General features: G+C 37.4%; 7 protein-coding genes across 8 annotated transcripts; 2 read left to right on the forward strand and 5 right to left on the reverse strand.

Moving 5' to 3' along the window:
- Nucleotides 1-2,278: 2,278 nt before the first annotated feature.
- On the forward strand, nt 2,279-4,562 carry LOC111789959 (uncharacterized protein At5g41620-like). 2 transcript variants are annotated; one of them, XM_023670701.1, is made up of 5 exons: nt 2,279-2,475; nt 2,572-3,009; nt 3,191-3,310; nt 3,415-3,931; nt 3,968-4,562. In XM_023670701.1, the coding sequence occupies exons 2-5, from the start codon at nt 2,593-2,595 to the stop codon at nt 4,426-4,428; spliced, it is 1,515 nt and encodes a 504-aa protein (XP_023526469.1). In that variant the 5' UTR covers nt 2,279-2,475; nt 2,572-2,592; the 3' UTR covers nt 4,429-4,562. The 2 variants fall into 2 exon arrangements, with proteins under 2 accessions (XP_023526469.1, XP_023526468.1); XM_023670700.1 differs by having other exon boundaries at nt 3,415-4,562.
- An 892-nt stretch (nt 4,563-5,454) lies between these two features.
- LOC111791025 (tropinone reductase-like 1) lies at nt 5,455-6,629 on the reverse strand. Its single transcript, XM_023672200.1, has 3 exons — nt 6,518-6,629; nt 6,112-6,427; nt 5,455-6,042 (listed from the first exon to the last, which is right to left on the reverse strand). Exons 1-3 carry the CDS (start codon nt 6,550-6,552, stop codon nt 5,572-5,574), a joined length of 822 nt encoding a protein of 273 aa, XP_023527968.1. The 5' UTR covers nt 6,553-6,629; the 3' UTR covers nt 5,455-5,571.
- Nucleotides 6,630-8,512: 1,883 nt separating this feature from the next.
- On the forward strand, nt 8,513-13,675 carry LOC111791026 (secoisolariciresinol dehydrogenase-like). Its single transcript, XM_023672202.1, has 3 exons — nt 8,513-8,645; nt 9,362-10,110; nt 13,542-13,675. The coding sequence occupies exons 1-3, from the start codon at nt 8,605-8,607 to the stop codon at nt 13,586-13,588; spliced, it is 837 nt and encodes a 278-aa protein (XP_023527970.1). The 5' UTR covers nt 8,513-8,604; the 3' UTR covers nt 13,589-13,675.
- On the reverse strand, nt 10,628-12,623 carry LOC111791028 (tropinone reductase-like 1). The gene is made up of 3 exons (XM_023672204.1): nt 12,502-12,623; nt 12,004-12,319; nt 10,628-11,294 (listed from the first exon to the last, which is right to left on the reverse strand). The coding sequence occupies exons 1-3, from the start codon at nt 12,537-12,539 to the stop codon at nt 10,815-10,817; spliced, it is 834 nt and encodes a 277-aa protein (XP_023527972.1). The 5' UTR covers nt 12,540-12,623; the 3' UTR covers nt 10,628-10,814.
- A 383-nt stretch (nt 13,676-14,058) lies between the features above and the next one.
- Nucleotides 14,059-16,054, reverse strand: LOC111791027 (tropinone reductase-like 1). The gene is made up of 3 exons (XM_023672203.1): nt 15,933-16,054; nt 15,435-15,750; nt 14,059-14,725 (listed from the first exon to the last, which is right to left on the reverse strand). The coding sequence occupies exons 1-3, from the start codon at nt 15,968-15,970 to the stop codon at nt 14,246-14,248; spliced, it is 834 nt and encodes a 277-aa protein (XP_023527971.1). The 5' UTR covers nt 15,971-16,054; the 3' UTR covers nt 14,059-14,245.
- Nucleotides 16,055-16,909: 855 nt separating this feature from the next.
- Nucleotides 16,910-19,320, reverse strand: LOC111791637 (tropinone reductase-like 1). The gene is made up of 4 exons (XM_023673044.1): nt 19,199-19,320; nt 18,701-19,016; nt 17,832-17,991; nt 16,910-17,172 (listed from the first exon to the last, which is right to left on the reverse strand). The coding sequence occupies exons 1-4, from the start codon at nt 19,234-19,236 to the stop codon at nt 16,910-16,912; spliced, it is 777 nt and encodes a 258-aa protein (XP_023528812.1). The 5' UTR covers nt 19,237-19,320.
- A 2,941-nt stretch (nt 19,321-22,261) lies between these two features.
- On the reverse strand, nt 22,262-22,967 carry LOC111791029 (tropinone reductase-like 1). Its single transcript, XM_023672205.1, has 2 exons — nt 22,846-22,967; nt 22,262-22,663 (listed from the first exon to the last, which is right to left on the reverse strand). The coding sequence occupies exons 1-2, from the start codon at nt 22,881-22,883 to the stop codon at nt 22,315-22,317; spliced, it is 387 nt and encodes a 128-aa protein (XP_023527973.1). The 5' UTR covers nt 22,884-22,967; the 3' UTR covers nt 22,262-22,314.
- Nucleotides 22,968-23,745: the final 778 nt, after the last annotated feature.

The following is a 23,745-nucleotide window of genomic DNA, read 5'->3' on the forward strand; positions in this document are numbered from 1 at the left end:
TTTTAATGACACCTGAATTAAGGAATAGTATACGAAGGGATCGAGCCAATATTCAAATGAGATCAATCTCGAGAATATGATTACTAATAAATGCTTAAAGTAAATAAAAGTTATTATCTATACTAACAAGGTGCACCTTTTAATTTTGATTCACAGATACAGTCTTATTGTAAATAAAAAAAATATATATATTAAGAGAGAAATAGGAAATAAATAAATAGGAGAAATGGAGACGTCAAGTTTAATTCAGGGCCTGCGGCTTGCCCGGAAATGGTTTCTTCCAGCTCCCACCTGATCCGCATGCGGGTTACCGCCCACTTTTGGGCCCACTTTTTTAATGCACACTGGGCCCACCAGAGCCTTTCCAAATTTAATAATTTTCAAATAACAGGGTTTTATGTTAAATACGGTTGAATTTTAAACATTTTTTTAATAAATTTATAAATTAAATTTGTTTTTTTTTTTTAAAGCCGGTTTTGTTGGGCAAAATTTAGAGGGTAATGGGCGATTGGGATAGTGACACGTGGCGAATGGTGGATGATGTAAGGTTGTGATTAAGAGAGACCATTTTTTATAGTAGAAGGAAAGTAGCGACATGGTCCCTTTAACGGGCCGGTCCCTCTACTTTTCTTCCATCTTTTGAAGTGGGCTTTGTAATTGGGCCTTTTATGTAATATGGGTGGTGTTACCAATGCAATAGGCCCAACAACGTTAGTTTTGGGCCAAGCCCATTATGAATATAATGTTGAGCTCCTGCTTTATTGGATCTTCATGATTTGAGAATCTCGATGATCAGCTCCTGTCTCATTACCAAAGTTTAATGGAATTAAATGGTTTACATATATTTTTTAAAATTGATTACTCTAATTAATATATATATACACTCGAATAATTTGAATATGCTTATTAGGACTTGAATACTTAATTACGAGGGACCTCGATCAACAAGCAAGAATTCCTAAGAAAGTGTGTGGTGATCCAAGCTTGAGAATTTGGAACCGTCCAAATCTTTCTAAAATAAGTCTGGACCTTGTCGGGAAGGGGGGGCCTTCTTCTCAACTCAATCACTCAACTCCCCTATCTTCGTATAAGTCAACACACCTATTAATTAATTTAATCTTTTTTTTTTTATGTGACATATTTGAAAATTTCTTATTATATTATAAATAAAATTGAAAATTGCATAAAAATGAGAGAATTTTTTTTTTTGTCACATTCTTATATTTTAAAATGTATTTAATATGCTATAAAATCAATTTGATTGAATTTGGTAAAATAATAATAATAAAGGGTTTGGTGTGTTTGAAAGAGTGTAGTCAATTTTTTTCTTTTTTATTTTTTTTTATTTTTACAAGAAAAGTGTAGTCTAAAGCTTTTGCTTCACATGCGTTAAAAAAGGTGGGCAATAGGTTGCGTAAAATCTCATTTTCAATCAATAGTTTGACCCACATCAAAAACACTACATAATTTTCTATCATATGTTTCTATCGTCTTTAATATTTTCAACATTATTTCTATGACATCATCAAATTTTAAACGTCAAAGATGGTTGGAGTCACATATTAATTAATCAAGAAGAAAATTATGAATATACGAGTACGAAGCTTGTTAATAAAATAGAAAAATAAATCCATAAAAACTTATGCTCATAATATAAAATATGATAATAATGTAGATGATCGTTGTTCGTAATTACTTAAAGACGTTGTTAAATTAAGACAAAATAATTAGATATCGCAAATATAATAGACGTGGTTGTTCAAGGTTGAAAAAGGAAGGAAATGTAGTGAGTTAGCATGATGATTTCATTCTTCATTGTTGAAAGTAAAAAGGTAAAAAGTAAAAAGTAAAAGTAAATTGTTGGAAAATATGGTAAATTAATTAATTTAGGAAGATATTTATTTTGAAACCACATTTAATTGGTCGCTGAATTTGCGTGCCAAATATGTCCCTATCGCCTCCCTAAAATTCCCTCTATTCATCCCATTTTATTTATATTTATTAACCCAAATATATTCTAATAAATAATAATAATTTCCGAATCTACCTTTTTTCGTTGACCGCAGACACGAGATTACAGTGTCCGAAATTCTGTGACGACGCCGTTACCAAATCAATATTTTTTATTTACTAATTCAATATTTTATTTTTGTTTTTAACCCAATTCGATTACGCCACGCTGGAAATGTGGAAACAAGTCAAGTTTAATATTATTTATTTAGTTATAATTCAAATTCCCACGTTAATACCTATTTTACCCTTGCAGTTTTTACGCTTATTTGCCTTCCTCTGCTTCTTCTTCCTTCTTTCTCCATCTTACAGTTACAGTGTCTGTACTACTCTCTATTTAAGTTGCTTCTTCCGATCATTCTTGCAGTTTCTTCGTGGGGTTTCTTTTAAAGTTCTTGTTTCAGTGTTCATTCATAGACCCATTAAGGGTTGTTCTAGATTCTGGCTCTGCTATGATTTGAAACGGTACTTTGCTTTTTTCAATTGATTTATGAACTGTTTTGCTTTTCTTTCGAATGAACAAGCGGACGAGGAGTTTAGCCATTGTTTGTTGATGTACAGATCTACCAGTTGGAGCTGACGATGCCAAGGCAGAATGTTGCGGCGGAATTGATTCCTGGGAAAATCAGAAAACGAGGCTGTTCTTCATCGGCTTCTTCCTCATCTTCGATTCTTCAAAATTACAGGTTTAAACGAGCGATTCTGGTGGGTAAAAGGACCGGATCGAGATCCCCTGCTTCTGCATTTCCTTCCACTGAATCCCCCAATTACGAGCTCCATCAGTGCGGCAGTGCCCGGTCCAAGCAAGCTCCAGTGTCGGCGAGGAAGCTGGCAGCGACTCTGTGGGAGATGAATGAGTTGCCGTTGACGACGGTGAAGGAGGGTCACGAGAGGAAATCGAGAAAGGAAATGAAGGCTATTGAGAAAACGACACGGTCCATTCATTCTGGTTCTTTGCCGCCCCATCTCTCCGATCCGTCTCATAGCCCTGTTTCCGAGGTGGGTTTCTGCTTTTTGCTCTGTTTTCTCTATGCAAAACTCTGTTCTTATTTGATTTGGAACAAAATGATGGATATTCAATTCTGTGGATGAAAGGCCCCTCCTAATCAATCTCATCTAACATTGCCTGTTACTTTCAATTCATTTATGTTAAGGATTTGGGTTCTTTTTACTTTTGTAGAGGGGGGATCGGTTGGGGACAGGAAGTCGTCGAAGAACTCCATCCATGTCTCAGAGGCTAAAGCTTGCCGATCATGGCGTTGGGGTTCTTGATTCTGTTAGAACTGCTAGTTTTATGGAGGTACGTTGTACCTGATGTTAAGATATTACTTATGAACCCATGATCATTCCCATGATCATTCCCATTAATTAGCCAACGTGGGACTCCCTCTGTTTGTGATACAGATTGAGACAAGATCAAGAGTCCAAACTCCGAGCGTATCGAATGTTGGCGTTAAATCGCGATTGAAAGATGTTAGTACTACATTAACAACTTCAAAGGAGCTTCTCAAAATCATTACCCGTGTATGGGGCCAAGAAGATCGTCCTTCAACGAGCATGTCTCTAATCTCAGCCTTGCACGCCGAGCTAGAGAGGGCTCGATTGCAGATCAATCAGCTCATCCAAGAGCAAAGGTATGAGCAGAATGAGATAAGCTATCTGATGAGGTGGTTTGCTGAAGAGAAGGAAGCTTGGAAGAGCAAGGAGCAAGAAGCTGTGGAGGCTGCTATTGAGTCCGTGGCTGGAGAGCTGGAAGTTGAAAGGAAGCTTCGGAGAAGGATGGAGAGCTTGAACAAGAAGCTGGGGAGAGAATTGGGTGAGACGAAATCATCACTTGTGAAAGTTGTGAAAGAATTTGAGAGTGAAAGAAGGGGAAGGGAATCTGCTAAACTCAGTGCTGTGCTTCGTGAGGAACAAACTCACGTAGCCAACAATGGTGGTGTGGATGAACTGAGGAATGAAGTTGAGGCGTTTTTGGGTATCAAAAGGGGTAAAGAGGAGGCAGGGGAAGTTGTGGATTTGGGTGAAAGTGATGTTGATTCTATAGAATTAAATATGGAGAATTACAAAAGTTATGATTGGATCCACTGTTGTAGAAGGCCTTCAATAGATGATGAACTCAAGGCAACAACCAAGTCTAATTCTAAGAAGGGTTCAAGAAAAAGCATATCTGATGGATTGGAATGGGGAAGAAGCTCTGTAATGGAGAAAGTAGGTTGTTCAAAGAACCTCAGAGACCAGATCTTATATGGGTCGAGGCTGGGTTCGCTTAAAGTCACTGCCAGCCCAACTAGGGCGTGGGAACAAGCGCGGCCCTCAAGAGACCTCGCTGATACAGTCGCTGAGAGAGCTTCCTTGGTGCAGGGTAATGGTTTGAAGTGTAGAGGGGACGGTGTAAGTTCGAGGAAGTACAAGTGAGCCCAGCAACCAAAACCATTGGATCGGTCGAGCCTGCTAAGATGTTGTAGCGGCCCGGTGCTGATAATCTCAAAAAGTGCTTTGAATTCTTTTTTTTTTTTTTTTTTTTTTTTTTTTTTTTTTTTTTTTTTTTTTTTTTTTTTNGGGTTCTTCCCGTTCCAAAAATATTTACTTCTCGAACTGGATCGTTACGTGTGATGGGATAGTAAATGGTGATGTCCTACGAGGCTGTTACGTGTGATGGGATAGTAAATGGTGATGTCCTACGAGGCTGTTACGTGTGATGGGATAGTAAATGGTGATGTCCTACGAGGCTCGTGGCTCCTCAACGAAGAAACAGAGTTATCATCACTCTTCAACTACCATATTGGTGAGGTTCTTGGAATGTAGTAACTATATGGCTCTTCAACTAAGTATCATCACCACTCTCCAACTACCATATTGGTGAGGTTCTTGGAATTTAGTAATTATATTGGTGAGGTTCAGGTTCTTGGAATGTAGTAACTAAATTGGTTCGTGAAGGGTGACCAAGCAAGAAATATAATTCTCAAAACCATAACATTCGGAGTTACTTTGACTTTATATGTTGACTCTAAGCATTCAAACTATGAAGTTGAATATAAGGATTATGAGAATTCTTTATATTACAAGTCTATTCTTAGGTACATAATAAAATTTCATTTACAAAAGTGTTAAATTGTAACACCTTTAAAAATATTAAATACTTTGAATAGTTTTACAATTAAGACAAGGATGTAAGATAAAGGATGAAGACAAAAATAGTGATATGATTATGTATAATTAAAAAAAAAAAAAAATTGAATTTTTAAAACATTTAATTTAAGGAGAATTCTTCAACTAACTAGAATTTCTGTATTAAGTTTAAATCTAATTTTTTATTGTCTTCTATATCTAGTTTGTGTATGAAAAGTATTAAATAATGGGTTTGAATGGAGTAAGGTAAATAATAATAAAATGCTATAAAAAGCAAATAACAATTTCATAATAATAAAATGTTTAGACGCATTTAATTTGAACTTAATTGAAACAACGCTAATTTAGATGGGTATTATTCAAAATACAATTGACTATATTATCACAATAGACATTTAAATTCCAAAATAAAATAAAATAACTATATTTTCAATCCATGAGCTTAAGAGTCTTAAGCATGGAAGGATTGACAACGCTATAGCCTCCATCGACCACAAGATTAAGCCCACTCACATAGTTTGCCTCGTCACTAGCTAAGTACAGCGCAGCCCTGGCTATGTCATCGGCTTTGAGCACGCAACCCTTGAGATTGGCCCACCCGGTCACCATGTTCTCCAAAGCCTCTGCCTGTTTCGGGTCTGTGGGCCCAGCAATCCCAGTGGCCACGACGAAGGGGGCCACGCAATTGACTCTGATACCGTGCTGGCCAAGTTCCGCCGCTAGGTTCCTAACCAACCCCAACACAGCGCATTTGGAGGCTGCGTATGGGTGCGTTGAGAGGCCTGCAATGTTGGTGGTTGCACTGGTTGTGAACAAAATGCACCCTTTTTTCTCGAGTATCATCACCCTGGCTGCATGCTTCGCCCCCCAAAATGCCCCCATCACGTTCACCCCCAACACCTTCAATTACCACGAATGAGGCTGTTAATGTGTGGATTATTTTTGGATTAAGGGATAATTAAATACTACCTTGTCCAAGTCAGATTTTGTAACGTCCAATATTCCACTAAACGGACGGTCGATGACGCCGGCGTTGCTGTACATGATGTCCAGCTTGCCGTGCCGGCAGACGGCGGCGTCCACAAGATTGCTGACGTCTTCTTCCTTGGACACGTCGCAATGGATATAGCTTACGTCTTCGCCGAGTTGGTCAGCGATTTTTTGGCCGACTTCATCTTGGATATCGGCGATTATGACTTTGGCTCCATTTTCGTGGAAAATTCGCACTACGCTAGCTCCGATCCCGCTCGCGCCGCCGGTGATAATCGCCACCTTGCCTTCCAGTCTAAAAACCCCAAAATTATATAATTAATTAATTAATTAATTAATTAATTAATTAATTAATTAATTAATGAAAAGAATGGAAAATTGATACCTTCTGAGAGCGGTAGCAGAGGCATTAAAGCTCATCTTGTTCAACAAGAAATTCAGAAATTAAGGAAGCGGTTAATGGGAGAGAAAAGGAGAGAGGTTTGGATTTATTGAAAGGTGTGATTTTGTGAGGGTGGCCATTCACATATTTATAGGGGAAAACTAATTTATTTTTGGGTTATTATTATTATTTTTGTTATTTTATTTAGTTGAGGATACATATGCGTCTCATATTCCTCTATTTAAGGCATTTACCTACTTTTATTTCATCATTATTATTATTATTATTTTTTGTTTATTTGATTGGAATTAACTTTCATGAAAGTATTAAAAAATCTCATTAATGACGTCACTCCGTTTTCGATAAACGTGTTAATAAGATAAACAATTGAAATTAATTAATTAATTAAAATATAAGTAACTAAATTGAGATTTTACAGAGTTTGGTAGAAAGTAACAATATAAGTGTGAAGCTGATTGGTAGTCCCTTAAATAATGGGGAAATTGTTTGAAATTTGAACGTCATAATTATTTAATTACGTTATTGAGAAATTTAAAAAATTAAGAATAAAACTGAGAGTAATAAAAAGTCAAAAACACTTTTTAAAAAGTCAATTTTCTTGTACATTTTGAATGGTGCGGAGTCATTGTCTTCACACTAGTTGACAAACTTTAAAGCTTTGGGACTATTGGATTGCAGGCTAAGTTTTGGTTTGCCAACTTAACACAACTCATACACAACCTATATTCATTTACACACGGCCTATGTTCATTTCAATCCTCGACTCTAACTAACTTTTCTCATCTCTACTTTAGGCCAAGGTCTCTCATATACAATCGCATCTTATCTCTTCATCTAGATTCCCAACAACACGGTCGATGTATCGTAATGTCATCATAAGTCCTAGGATGTTCTGGACACTTGCTACTCGCTCAAGCACGCTAATTGAGAACCGACCCCAAAAGTCTACTATATCGCTAGGACATCATGAACATCCATTTCTTTAGGGTTCTATCGAGGCATAAACCCTCTTGTATCTTTATCGAGTAATTTACGAATATTGTATCAGATATTCGGTGCACATATCAACCTCTGACACATGGGCTAGGGAGCAATGTTGGTACACCCGTATTGTCTAATACTATTCTCAGAAAACCTATTTTCAAAGGAAGACACTCGTCTTGTAACGCTCGACCACGCTATGACACAAAGCCAATGACTGATGGAGAGTTGACACCATACCTCCTCCTATAACACATTTGGAGGTATGTTTAATTTGGTTGGAATAGATGTGATTTTGATGAACGGTCATGCCATTTTTTAATTAGGTACTTTGAATAGTTTAGTAATTAAGATAAGGATCAAACGAAGAAAAATTAGTCCACCCATGAAGTGACACGTGCAATTTCAGATTAGTCTCCTTTAGAAACCTTTAATCATATCTTTGGTGGCTTTCTTTCAATTCAAAATGGAGAAAATAATAAGGAAGACTTCTGAGGTAGACTTTCATCTTTTAAAATACCCATTCTCAAAACTTATACCCAAATTAAATAGAGTGTATTAACTAGATTATTATGTCTAATAAATATTATTATATTTGTGTCTAATAAGTAGGTCATGATTCCGGTCGAAACAGAGTCGAGTATACCGATAGTGAATTTGGGGTCGTATAACAGCACCACTTCTTATCAAAACTATATTGTGAAAAGAGTATGTCGTGAATCTCAAATATTATGAGGTGATGACACGAAAGTGGCCCCCAACTGACCACACGAGGGCCTAAGTAATATAAATATCATGATCTGAGTGAGTAAGACGGTGCATCCTCCAACATACTACCACACAAATTATTAATTTAAAATATTGTGGATTGGACATCTTAAACGCCTGATGTTAAGATAAGATTCTCCAAATACCAAATGATATTCGTGTTTTGTCTTTTCAAAAACTCAAATTTTTAAACCAACTTTGTTTTGTTTAATCTTCAAACCTTTTTCCATTATAAATTTGTCCCCTCTCCCTCTAACTCCATCCATTCTCTCTCTCCATCTCTCTCTCTATCTATCTCTCCTCTGTGTGAAGAAGAAGACATGGCAAGCCAGCTTATCTCTGCACCAACAGCACCAAGGAGGTAACCCATACCAACATTTGGCTAACTTTTTCTGCTTTTCAACTTCCTAGCTAACAACACGATTCTCTACAATGGTATAATATTGTCCACCTTGACTATAAGCTCTCAGCTTTGTTTTGGGCTTCCCAGAAGGTCTCATTCCAATGAAAAGAGTATTCCATGGTTATAAATCCATGATCATTCCTTATATTAGCCGATGTAAGATTTTCATCATCCAATAATCATAATCTAAGAATTTGATGTAGTTTATATAGAAAATTACACGATCCCTTCTGCTGCTATTTGATATGAACATGTAGATCTAGACTTTATGTGTTTTAATCATCTTGTCTCCAACCAAAAATTCATCGATACACTAAAAAACTATTTTTTTTTTTAATAATATTTTGAGAACATTTTTACCCAAGATAGTCAAACAAGGAGAGGCGCTGAGCCCTATGACATTTCCATTTATATTGTATTTAATATATGAACATAAACATTAAAAAGTATTTAATATTAATATTGTCACATCACGCTCTCAATTACCGATATAATATTGGTATAATATATTATAATAATTAGTTAAGAATTAATATTCTTTCTTTTATGGTTTGACGAGTATATTTTATCTTATTTTTAATATTTTATTTATTGGTATTAGTTGTCCGGGTGTATCCTATTTAAATCCCAATCCTATTTCTGATTGTTAAGCGTATTAGTATGTAATCCATTAGGCTCGAGGGAAAAGTAGCAATCATAACCGGCGGCGCAAGTGGGATAGGCGAATGCACAGCAAAACTCTTTGTCCACCACGGCGCCAAAGTAGTTATCGCCGATATCCAAGACGACCTCGGCCAAGCACTATGCGCCACCGCACTTGGCGGCCCCACCAACTCCCTCTACGTCCACTGTGACGTCACAGACGAATCCCAAATCAAAGCTGCCGTTGAAACCGCCGTCAAAGCATTCGGCAAGCTCGACATCATGATGAACAACGCGGGGATAGCCGACCCGAGCAAGCCGCGAATCATCGACAACCAAAAAGAAGACTTCGAACGAGTCATCAGCGTCAACGTCACGGGCGTGTTCCTTGGCATCAAACACGCAGCGCAGGCCATGATCCCGGTGAAAACCGGGTCGATTATATCGACAGCAAGCTTGGCATCGTATGTGGGTGGTTCGGCCTCGCACGCTTACACTTGCTCGAAGCATGCGGTGGTGGGGCTTACGAAGAACGCGGCGGTGGAGTTGGGGCAGTTTGGGATTAGGGTGAACTGCTTGTCGCCGTTTGCGATGGTGACGCCGTTGGCTACGAGGTTTGTGGGGTTGGAGGGGGAGGAATTTGAGATGGCTATGAACTCAATGGCGAATTTGAAAGGGGTTACGCTTAGGACTGAGGATGTGGCGAATGCGGCTTTGTTCTTGGCGAGTGATGAGAGTCGGTATGTGAGTGGCCATAATTTGTTGATTGATGGGGGCTTTGGTATAACTAATCCCAACATCAAAATCTTTGAATACCCTCAAAATTAGGGGCCTTTTGTCGCCACAAATAGCCGCCCACCATGCTATTCAACAATTTGTTACAAAGCAATAAAATAATGGCTTGAAATAACTCAATTTTTAGCTATGTCTCTTTTTATGAAATTGATTTGAGAAGCTAGGAAAGTAATAAAAATATTGAGTGCTATTGTATTAGTGGCCAACAATATGGGAGGAGAGGGAATAAGAACTCGAACTCGAAACTCTTGCCGTGTACTCTCTATTCTTTATTGATTATTGATGGAGGGTAAAATGACTATTTTGCCCCTTGGTTGACTTGGACCATTTTCAGAGTTTTCTAATTATTCTTCATTTTAATTTTTAAAATATTATAAATAATTTTAGCGTATGAGGTACTATCATCCTATAATTCTCTCTCTCTTTAATTAATAGATGTGAATGGACTTTGAAGTAAGCTAAATGATAATAAAATGACGTAAACAAATAACAATCTCGTAAGGGATGAAATAAAGCATTTACTTGAAATTTGACACCCAAATGTTTAAACACCCATAGTACAACGACAAAATAAAACACGAAGGTAAGATTTAATTTGAACTTAGTTGAAGGAACCCTGATTTAAGTGGGTATTATTTTAATAATCAACCCAAGTTCAAACTTTGAAATTAGAAAATTAAATAAAAGGCATCACTTATTTTCAGCGAACGTGCTTATGGTCATGAGCATGGAAGGATTGACAACACTGTAGCCTCCATCGACCACAAGATTGAGTCCACTCACATAGCTCGCCTCGTCACTAGCTAAGTAGAGGGCAGCCGTGGCTATGTCATTGGCTTTGAGGACGCAACCCTTGAGATTGGCCCAGCGGGTGACCATGTTCTCCATCATCTCTGCCTGCATCGGGTCTTTGGGCCCTGCAATCCCAGTGGCCACGGCGAAAGGGGCCACACAGTTGACTCTAATCCCGTGCTGGCCAAGTTCCGCCGCTAGGTTCCTAACCAACCCCAACACTGCACATTTGGAGGCTGCGTATGGGTGCGTTGAGAGGCCTGCAATGTTGGTGGCTACACTGGTTGTGAACAAAATGCACCCCTTTTTCTCGGGTATCATCACCCTGGCTGCATGCTTTGCCCCCCAAAATGCCCCCATCACGTTCACTCCCAATACCTTCCATGTCATTTAATAATACAGTAATTGATCAGCCTCCAATACTCTAAATTACCCATTTACTTAAGAATCCAACTGCCTTTTTGTATCCATTTACTTAATCCTACCCTACTCAAAATTTAATACTAATTAATTATAACCATTCTAGTAATTAAAATTTAATACTAATTAATTCTAACCACTCTAATAGTTAAAATTGAGATCCACCCCTTAGAGTCAGTATCATAGCTTTTTCAATCTATGTGGGACTTCCATTCCTCATTGTTTGGGGCCAGTGTGACACACCACCTCATGTTTACCTCTTTGGGGCTCAACCTACTTGCTCACACATCGCCTGGTGTCTAACTTTGATATCATGTGCAACAGCTCAAGTCCACCCCTAGTTAGCAAATATTGTTCTTTTTAGGTTTTTTCTTTCCGGCTTTCCTTCAAAATTTTTAAAACGTTTGGGGAGAGTTTTCCTTCTAACTGATGTGGATCTCAGATTAATAACATGTAAGTATTATTTATTAAAGTTAAATTAGACAAAAATAACTTTGTAAAATTAAAAAACATACCTCACATCAATTTTTTTTTTTTAAAGGAAAATTACAACTTAGATTTTGGAATTATTTTTATTATTTATATGTCAAATAAATTAATAAACCTTTTTATTTTATTTTGTCCTCCATTTATGTTATTTATGGATTAAGGAATAGTTAAATACTACCTTGTCCAAGTCAAATTTTGTAACGTCCAATATTCCACTAAACGGACGGTCGATGACGCCGGCGTTGCTGTACATGATATCCAGCTTACCGTGCAGGCAGACAGCAGCGTCCACTAGATTGCTGACGTCTTCTTCCTTGGACACGTCGCAACGGATATAGCTTACGCCTTCGCCGAGTTGGTCAGCAATTTTTTGGCCGACTTCATCTTGGATATCGGCGATGACGACTTTGGCTCCATTTTCATGGAAAATTCGCACTGCGCTAGCTCCGATTCCGCTTGCACCGCCGGTGATGATCGCCACCTTGCCTTCCAGTCTAAAAACCCCAAAATTACACAGGTTAATCAATATATATGTTAGACAAACACGAGTCTCCACAATGGTATGATATGTCCATAATCTCTAATCACTTTGCTTTGGGCTTTCCGAAAAGGCCTTATACTAATGGAATTAGCGGAGGCATTAGAATATGTATAATTAATTAATGAAAATTGATACCTTCTAAGAGGGGTGGCAGCAGAGGCATTAGAAGTCATGTTATTGAAGAAGAAAGTCAGAAATTAAGGAAGCGGTTGATGGGAGAGTAAAAGAGAGAGAGGGTTGGATTTAGTGAAAGGTGTGATTTTGTGAGGGTGGGAATTCACATATTTATAGGACAGATTTGTCCGATGAAACTAAATTATTTTTGGGTCATTCATTATCATCATTATTATTGCTATTATATTTAGTTGAGGATACAGAAGCGCCTCATATTTGTGTTTAAGCCACTCACCTACTTTTGGTTCATTATTTTATTTTTTGGTCACATGTTTTATTCCCTTTACTTACAATTAACATTTATGAAATTATTAAAAGAGAAATTGAGTGGAATTGTCAGAAATTTGTTTAAAATTAAACTTCTAAGGAATTATGGTTACTCGGGTAAATCAATTATTGAACATATCTTGGCATTTATGATATCTCTCAAAAAGTTTTCTTGAAATGGTTGCAAAGAAGCATGCATGTGATTGGTAGTGTTCATACTTCTATTGTAACGTGACGTTATAAATAACTCGAAAGTTGGATTTTGAAGGAAATGAGATCTGCATCCCTTGACGTCTAACAGAGAGGAAGAGGAAGAAAAAGGACTGGAAAATACGTTGGAAACAATCGCGCAAAGGAGAGAGAGATCCATCGAGAAATAGCGTTGACTCGGATAAATTAGATCCGGGTCAGACTTGAACCGGATAATCGAGACAGGTTCATGTTAAGAATAAGAAATAGATTTGTGAAGGTATGTTTTGATTGATATTCATAAGCTTTGAATATGATATAAGCTAGCAACTAATACCTAGTTATAAGGAAAATATAAACTAATTAAATATTCCGACTAAAATAAAATATATTATAAATCAAATCATAATAGAATATTAAGATATAATATCTGAGATATATTCCATAACTAATATATTCTCTAAATATTATATCTNCTTTGTTCTTGGCGAGTGATGAGAGTCGGTATGTGAGTGGCCATAATTTGTTGATTGATGGGGGCTTTGGTATAACTAATCCCAACATCAAAATCTTTGAATACCCTCAAAATTAGGGGCCTTTTGTCGCCACAAATAGCCGCCCACCATGCTATTCAACAATTTGTTACAAAGCAATAAAATAATGGCTTGAAATAACTCAATTTTTAGCTATGTCTCTTTTTATGAAATTGATTTGAGAAGCTAGGAAAGTAATAAAAATATTGAGTGCTATTGTATTAGTGGCCAACAATATGGGAGGAGAGGGAATAAGAACTCGAACTCGAAACTCTTGCCGTGTACTCTCTATTCTTTATTGATTATTGATGGAGGGTAAAATGACTATTTTGCCCCTTGGTTGACTTGGACCATTTTCAGAGTTTTCTAATTATTCTTCATTTTAATTTTTAAAATATTATAAATAATTTTAGCGTATGAGGTACTATCATCCTATAATTCTCTCTCTCTTTAATTAATAGATGTGAATGGACTTTGAAGTAAGCTAAATGATAATAAAATGACGTAAACAAATAACAATCTCGTAAGGGATGAAATAAAGCATTTACTTGAAATTTGACACCCAAATGTTTAAACACCCATAGTACAACGACAAAATAAAACACGAAGGTAAGATTTAATTTGAACTTAGTTGAAGGAACCCTGATTTAAGTGGGTATTATTTTAATAATCAACCCAAGTTCAAACTTTGAAATTAGAAAATTAAATAAAAGGCATCACTTATTTTCAGCGAACGTGCTTATGGTCATGAGCATGGAAGGATTGACAACACTGTAGCCTCCATCGACCACAAGATTGAGTCCACTCACATAGCTCGCCTCGTCACTAGCTAAGTAGAGGGCAGCCGTGGCTATGTCATTGGCTTTGAGGACGCAACCCTTGAGATTGGCCCAGCGGGTGACCATGTTCTCCATCATCTCTGCCTGCATCGGGTCTTTGGGCCCTGCAATCCCAGTGGCCACGGCGAAAGGGGCCACACAGTTGACTCTAATCCCGTGCTGGCCAAGTTCCGCCGCTAGGTTCCTAACCAACCCCAACACTGCACATTTGGAGGCTGCGTATGGGTGCGTTGAGAGGCCTGCAATGTTGGTGGCTACACTGGTTGTGAACAAAATGCACCCCTTTTTCTCGGGTATCATCACCCTGGCTGCATGCTTTGCCCCCCAAAATGCCCCCATCACGTTCACTCCCAATACCTTCCATGTCATTTAATAATACAGTAATTGATCAGCCTCCAATACTCTAAATTACCCATTTACTTAAGAATCCAACTGCCTTTTTGTATCCATTTACTTAATCCTACCCTACTCAAAATTTAATACTAATTAATTATAACCATTCTAGTAATTAAAATTTAATACTAATTAATTCTAACCACTCTAATAGTTAAAATTGAGATCCACCCCTTAGAGTCAGTATCATAGCTTTTTCAATCTATGTGGGACTTCCATTCCTCATTGTTTGGGGCCAGTGTGACACACCACCTCATGTTTACCTCTTTGGGGCTCAACCTACTTGCTCACACATCGCCTGGTGTCTAACTTTGATATCATGTGCAACAGCTCAAGTCCACCCCTAGTTAGCAAATATTGTTCTTTTTAGGTTTTTTCTTTCCGGCTTTCCTTCAAAATTTTTAAAACGTTTGGGGAGAGTTTTCCTTCTAACTGATGTGGATCTCAGATTAATAACATGTAAGTATTATTTATTAAAGTTAAATTAGACAAAAATAACTTTGTAAAATTAAAAAACATACCTCACATCAATTTTTTTTTTTTAAAGGAAAATTACAACTTAGATTTTGGAATTATTTTTATTATTTATATGTCAAATAAATTAATAAACCTTTTTATTTTATTTTGTCCTCCATTTATGTTATTTATGGATTAAGGAATAGTTAAATACTACCTTGTCCAAGTCAAATTTTGTAACGTCCAATATTCCACTAAACGGACGGTCGATGACGCCGGCGTTGCTGTACATGATATCCAGCTTACCGTGCAGGCAGACAGCAGCGTCCACTAGATTGCTGACGTCTTCTTCCTTGGACACGTCGCAACGGATATAGCTTACGCCTTCGCCGAGTTGGTCAGCAATTTTTTGGCCGACTTCATCTTGGATATCGGCGATGACGACTTTGGCTCCATTTTCATGGAAAATTCGCACTGCGCTAGCTCCGATTCCGCTTGCACCGCCGGTGATGATCGCCACCTTGCCTTCCAGTCTAAAAACCCCAAAATTACACAGGTTAATCAATATATATGTTAGACAAACACGAGTCTCCACAATGGTATGATATGTCCATAATCTCTAATCACTTTGCTTTGGGCTTTCCGAAAAGGCCTTATACTAATGGAATTAGCGGAGGCATTAGAATATGTATAATTAATTAATGAAAATTGATACCTTCTAAGAGGGGTGGCAGCAGAGGCATTAGAAGTCATGTTATTGAAGAAGAAAGTCAGAAATTAAGGAAGCGGTTGATGGGAGAGTAAAAGAGAGAGAGGGTTGGATTTAGTGAAAGGTGTGATTTTGTGAGGGTGGGAATTCACATATTTATAGGACAGATTTGTCCGATGAAACTAAATTATTTTTGGGTCATTCATTATCATCATTATTATTGCTATTATATTTAGTTGAGGATACAGAAGCGCCTCATATTTGTGTTTAAGCCACTCACCTACTTTTGGTTCATTATTTTATTTTTTGGTCACATGTTTTATTCCCTTTACTTACAATTAACATTTATGAAATTATTAAAAGAGAAATTGAGTGGAATTGTCAGAAATTTGTTTAAAATTAAACTTCTAAGGAATTATGGTTACTCGGGTAAATCAATTATTGAACATATCTTGGCATTTATGATATCTCTCAAAAAGTTTTCTTGAAATGGTTGCAAAGAAGCATGCATGTGATTGGTAGTGTTCATACTTCTATTGTAACGTGACGTTATAAATAACTCGAAAGTTGGATTTTGAAGGAAATGAGATCTGCATCCCTTGACGTCTAACAGAGAGGAAGAGGAAGAAAAAGGACTGGAAAATACGTTGGAAACAATCGCGCAAAGGAGAGAGAGATCCATCGAGAAATAGCGTTGACTCGGATAAATTAGATCCGGGTCAGACTTGAACCGGATAATCGAGACAGGTTCATGTTAAGAATAAGAAATAGATTTGTGAAGGTATGTTTTGATTGATATTCATAAGCTTTGAATATGATATAAGCTAGCAACTAATACCTAGTTATAAGGAAAATATAAACTAATTAAATATTCCGACTAAAATAAAATATATTATAAATCAAATCATAATAGAATATTAAGATATAATATCTGAGATATATTCCATAACTAATATATTCTCTAAATATTATATCTCAATAGTTCAGCTTCGGTCCAGCATGTCACGCAAGTCCAACAACCCAAACACCTGCAGTGGCCCATGCTGGTCTAGCCTGTAAACCCTCGGTCCAAGTTCCCTCAGCCCAAAACCCTTTCGATCTAGTAGCCCACGTTTGCAGACCCAAGTTTCCCTCGCCCCAGCTAAACCAACCTGCAGCCGACGGCCACCGAGCCAACCCGAACCGGACTGCAATTCATGCCTTGACCCGACAACGTTGCACCAAAGAAACCTTGAATCGAGAAGTTCTAGATAATGATAAACGAGAGTAGTCAAGGGTGCGGAGCTTCGGGCTCAGGGAGCACCAGGTGCTTGTTTATGAAAGATTAACCGGGCAAGCAAGGGAAGTCTAAGTGTTTATGAAAGGTGTCCGAGTGAAAGAACTTACTTAAACTTAGTGCTTGTGAGATCGAGTGACGACGTGGCTCGCCTTGCTACCGCCACATGGCACCCAGCGACATGACTAGCCCTTCGGCTCGGCGGCTTTTCGATGGCTTCTCGGCTGTTCGGCTTGGCTTCTCCAATTTTGGCCTGGTGTCCACCGTTTCGACCCTTCCAAACCTATTTTTGGTCCTGACTAAGGTAATTGATATCATTTTAGGGCCATATTTCACATTTATTAATTTAATATTGAAATACTAATGGAAGGTGACGAATAGTCTGATAGGAAACGAACCCTTGCAACATTTGGAGCAGCTCTCGGGAACGGGAGCTTACGTTTAGCTAAATTAGGGAGTACTTCGACCAATGCCAACAAACGTTAGAGTATGATAGACTAGAAATTGTTTGCATTGCATTTATATTTACAATGTATGATGATGTTTGAGTATGATGTTTGAGCTGTAATGCATGATAATGTACTTACTTTATATTTCAGTGTATGACATACATGATATGTTTGATGCACTTNCTGCACATTTGGAGGCTGCGTATGGGTGCGTTGAGAGGCCTGCAATGTTGGTGGCTACACTGGTTGTGAACAAAATGCACCCCTTTTTCTCGGGTATCATCACCCTGGCTGCATGCTTTGCCCCCCAAAATGCCCCCATCACGTTCACTCCCAATACCTTCCATGTCATTTAATAATACAGTAATTGATCAGCCTCCAATACTCTAAATTACCCATTTACTTAAGAATCCAACTGCCTTTTTGTATCCATTTACTTAATCCTACCCTACTCAAAATTTAATACTAATTAATTATAACCATTCTAGTAATTAAAATTTAATACTAATTAATTCTAACCACTCTAATAGTTAAAATTGAGATCCACCCCTTAGAGTCAGTATCATAGCTTTTTCAATCTATGTGGGACTTCCATTCCTCATTGTTTGGGGCCAGTGTGACACACCACCTCATGTTTACCTCTTTGGGGCTCAACCTACTTGCTCACACATCGCCTGGTGTCTAACTTTGATATCATGTGCAACAGCTCAAGTCCACCCCTAGTTAGCAAATATTGTTCTTTTTAGGTTTTTTCTTTCCGGCTTTCCTTCAAAATTTTTAAAACGTTTGGGGAGAGTTTTCCTTCTAACTGATGTGGATCTCAGATTAATAACATGTAAGTATTATTTATTAAAGTTAAATTAGACAAAAATAACTTTGTAAAATTAAAAAACATACCTCACATCAATTTTTTTTTTTTAAAGGAAAATTACAACTTAGATTTTGGAATTATTTTTATTATTTATATGTCAAATAAATTAATAAACCTTTTTATTTTATTTTGTCCTCCATTTATGTTATTTATGGATTAAGGAATAGTTAAATACTACCTTGTCCAAGTCAAATTTTGTAACGTCCAATATTCCACTAAACGGACGGTCGATGACGCCGGCGTTGCTGTACATGATATCCAGCTTACCGTGCAGGCAGACAGCAGCGTCCACTAGATTGCTGACGTCTTCTTCCTTGGACACGTCGCAACGGATATAGCTTACGCCTTCGCCGAGTTGGTCAGCAATTTTTTGGCCGACTTCATCTTGGATATCGGCGATGACGACTTTGGCTCCATTTTCATGGAAAATTCGCACTGCGCTAGCTCCGATTCCGCTTGCACCGCCGGTGATGATCGCCACCTTGCCTTCCAGTCTAAAAACCCCAAAATTACACAGGTTAATCAATATATATGTTAGACAAACACGAGTCTCCACAATGGTATGATATGTCCATAATCTCTAATCACTTTGCTTTGGGCTTTCCGAAAAGGCCTTATACTAATGGAATTAGCGGAGGCATTAGAATATGTATAATTAATTAATGAAAATTGATACCTTCTAAGAGGGGTGGCAGCAGAGGCATTAGAAGTCATGTTATTGAAGAAGAAAGTCAGAAATTAAGGAAGCGGTTGATGGGAGAGTAAAAGAGAGAGAGGGTTGGATTTAGTGAAAGGTGTGATTTTGTGAGGGTGGGAATTCACATATTTATAGGACAGATTTGTCCGATGAAACTAAATTATTTTTGGGTCATTCATTATCATCATTATTATTGCTATTATATTTAGTTGAGGATACAGAAGCGCCTCATATTTGTGTTTAAGCCACTCACCTACTTTTGGTTCATTATTTTATTTTTTGGTCACATGTTTTATTCCCTTTACTTACAATTAACATTTATGAAATTATTAAAAGAGAAATTGAGTGGAATTGTCAGAAATTTGTTTAAAATTAAACTTCTAAGGAATTATGGTTACTCGGGTAAATCAATTATTGAACATATCTTGGCATTTATGATATCTCTCAAAAAGTTTTCTTGAAATGGTTGCAAAGAAGCATGCATGTGATTGGTAGTGTTCATACTTCTATTGTAACGTGACGTTATAAATAACTCGAAAGTTGGATTTTGAAGGAAATGAGATCTGCATCCCTTGACGTCTAACAGAGAGGAAGAGGAAGAAAAAGGACTGGAAAATACGTTGGAAACAATCGCGCAAAGGAGAGAGAGATCCATCGAGAAATAGCGTTGACTCGGATAAATTAGATCCGGGTCAGACTTGAACCGGATAATCGAGACAGGTTCATGTTAAGAATAAGAAATAGATTTGTGAAGGTATGTTTTGATTGATATTCATAAGCTTTGAATATGATATAAGCTAGCAACTAATACCTAGTTATAAGGAAAATATAAACTAATTAAATATTCCGACTAAAATAAAATATATTATAAATCAAATCATAATAGAATATTAAGATATAATATCTGAGATATATTCCATAACTAATATATTCTCTAAATATTATATCTCAATAGTTCAGCTTCGGTCCAGCATGTCACGCAAGTCCAACAACCCAAACACCTGCAGTGGCCCATGCTGGTCTAGCCTGTAAACCCTCGGTCCAAGTTCCCTCAGCCCAAAACCCTTTCGATCTAGTAGCCCACGTTTGCAGACCCAAGTTTCCCTCGCCCCAGCTAAACCAACCTGCAGCCGACGGCCACCGAGCCAACCCGAACCGGACTGCAATTCATGCCTTGACCCGACAACGTTGCACCAAAGAAACCTTGAATCGAGAAGTTCTAGATAATGATAAACGAGAGTAGTCAAGGGTGCGGAGCTTCGGGCTCAGGGAGCACCAGGTGCTTGTTTATGAAAGATTAACCGGGCAAGCAAGGGAAGTCTAAGTGTTTATGAAAGGTGTCCGAGTGAAAGAACTTACTTAAACTTAGTGCTTGTGAGATCGAGTGACGACGTGGCTCGCCTTGCTACCGCCACATGGCACCCAGCGACATGACTAGCCCTTCGGCTCGGCGGCTTTTCGATGGCTTCTCGGCTGTTCGGCTTGGCTTCTCCAATTTTGGCCTGGTGTCCACCGTTTCGACCCTTCCAAACCTATTTTTGGTCCTGACTAAGGTAATTGATATCATTTTAGGGCCATATTTCACATTTATTAATTTAATATTGAAATACTAATGGAAGGTGACGAATAGTCTGATAGGAAACGAACCCTTGCAACATTTGGAGCAGCTCTCGGGAACGGGAGCTTACGTTTAGCTAAATTAGGGAGTACTTCGACCAATGCCAACAAACGTTAGAGTATGATAGACTAGAAATTGTTTGCATTGCATTTATATTTACAATGTATGATGATGTTTGAGTATGATGTTTGAGCTGTAATGCATGATAATGTACTTACTTTATATTTCAGTGTATGACATACATGATATGTTTGATGCACTTAATGGCTTTATGATGAGTATGATGATTGCATAATGTTTATCTTATGTTGATGTTTTTCATATTAAGCATGTTATATGATAATGAGTGTCATACTGTATCATGTAGATAGATCGACCTAGGACACAACCCTAAGAGCATCAAATGATATTAATATAAATATCCAACGAGCATGTGTTGCTTAATGTAACAAAGAGAAGAGACTAGAGGGTTGTGTCAGAAGATATGTTAAGATGAGAATTAGAGAGACCTCAGACATATTGTTCCCCTATAGATGATGAGTGCAGACGCGCACGGTATGACGAGCAGGGTGATCATAGGGAGCATGACACCAGGAGTTTCATTGACCTCTGGACGTCGCTACAGAGTAGCTTGACCAGAGAGGGTCCAGGGGGTGTGCAAGCCGCCTTGGGATCCACATTCGCACGTGTGGGTTGTGTATAGAGAAGTACTACACATCCATAGTAGTCAGAGACTAGAGGCCACTCCAAGATGAGATGATAGGTCTCAAGAGTATGATTGCATGTGTTTGCATTTAGCATAGCCCCTATAGTGGGAACACTTACCGAGTATTTTCGAAATTCTTAGGCCGTGTGCCACATCATTTTTTTTCAGGTAAAGGCAAGGCAACCATGTATGGATGATGACGGCATTCACAAGTAGAGACTGTGACACGTGCATAGAATATATGCATATTTAAATTCCTAGTCTTAGGTTAGAATAGTTTGTTTTGCATTTCAACATTTTAAAATATTTTATTTTGTATTTGTTTTAATTTTTTTAATTCCATTATTCTGTTTGAAACCGTCAGTATTTTCTAGAAGATGAAGTTCTTTTAAGCATTTTCGAAGTTTATGTTATAAATGATTTTCATTTTAAGAATTATATTTCTACCTTAAGGGACAAACATGGGACACTAATAGCAACTCGGAATTATATCTATTTTATTTTAAAACAACATTTTTAAGTCATAGTAAAAAAAAAAAAAAAAAAAAAAAAANTCCTTCTAACTGATGTGGATCTCAGATTAATAACATGTAAGTATTATTTATTAAAGTTAAATTAGACAAAAATAACTTTGTAAAATTAAAAAACATACCTCACATCAATTTTTTTTTTTTAAAGGAAAATTACAACTTAGATTTTGGAATTATTTTTATTATTTATATGTCAAATAAATTAATAAACCTTTTTATTTTATTTTGTCCTCCATTTATGTTATTTATGGATTAAGGAATAGTTAAATACTACCTTGTCCAAGTCAAATTTTGTAACGTCCAATATTCCACTAAACGGACGGTCGATGACGCCGGCGTTGCTGTACATGATATCCAGCTTACCGTGCAGGCAGACAGCAGCGTCCACTAGATTGCTGACGTCTTCTTCCTTGGACACGTCGCAACGGATATAGCTTACGCCTTCGCCGAGTTGGTCAGCAATTTTTTGGCCGACTTCATCTTGGATATCGGCGATGACGACTTTGGCTCCATTTTCATGGAAAATTCGCACTGCGCTAGCTCCGATTCCGCTTGCACCGCCGGTGATGATCGCCACCTTGCCTTCCAGTCTAAAAACCCCAAAATTACACAGGTTAATCAATATATATGTTAGACAAACACGAGTCTCCACAATGGTATGATATGTCCATAATCTCTAATCACTTTGCTTTGGGCTTTCCGAAAAGGCCTTATACTAATGGAATTAGCGGAGGCATTAGAATATGTATAATTAATTAATGAAAATTGATACCTTCTAAGAGGGGTGGCAGCAGAGGCATTAGAAGTCATGTTATTGAAGAAGAAAGTCAGAAATTAAGGAAGCGGTTGATGGGAGAGTAAAAGAGAGAGAGGGTTGGATTTAGTGAAAGGTGTGATTTTGTGAGGGTGGGAATTCACATATTTATAGGACAGATTTGTCCGATGAAACTAAATTATTTTTGGGTCATTCATTATCATCATTATTATTGCTATTATATTTAGTTGAGGATACAGAAGCGCCTCATATTTGTGTTTAAGCCACTCACCTACTTTTGGTTCATTATTTTATTTTTTGGTCACATGTTTTATTCCCTTTACTTACAATTAACATTTATGAAATTATTAAAAGAGAAATTGAGTGGAATTGTCAGAAATTTGTTTAAAATTAAACTTCTAAGGAATTATGGTTACTCGGGTAAATCAATTATTGAACATATCTTGGCATTTATGATATCTCTCAAAAAGTTTTCTTGAAATGGTTGCAAAGAAGCATGCATGTGATTGGTAGTGTTCATACTTCTATTGTAACGTGACGTTATAAATAACTCGAAAGTTGGATTTTGAAGGAAATGAGATCTGCATCCCTTGACGTCTAACAGAGAGGAAGAGGAAGAAAAAGGACTGGAAAATACGTTGGAAACAATCGCGCAAAGGAGAGAGAGATCCATCGAGAAATAGCGTTGACTCGGATAAATTAGATCCGGGTCAGACTTGAACCGGATAATCGAGACAGGTTCATGTTAAGAATAAGAAATAGATTTGTGAAGGTATGTTTTGATTGATATTCATAAGCTTTGAATATGATATAAGCTAGCAACTAATACCTAGTTATAAGGAAAATATAAACTAATTAAATATTCCGACTAAAATAAAATATATTATAAATCAAATC

Source organism: Cucurbita pepo, chromosome LG03 (assembly GCF_002806865.2).
Source record: "Cucurbita pepo subsp. pepo cultivar mu-cu-16 chromosome LG03, ASM280686v2, whole genome shotgun sequence".
NCBI lineage: Eukaryota > Viridiplantae > Streptophyta > Magnoliopsida > Cucurbitales > Cucurbitaceae > Cucurbita > Cucurbita pepo.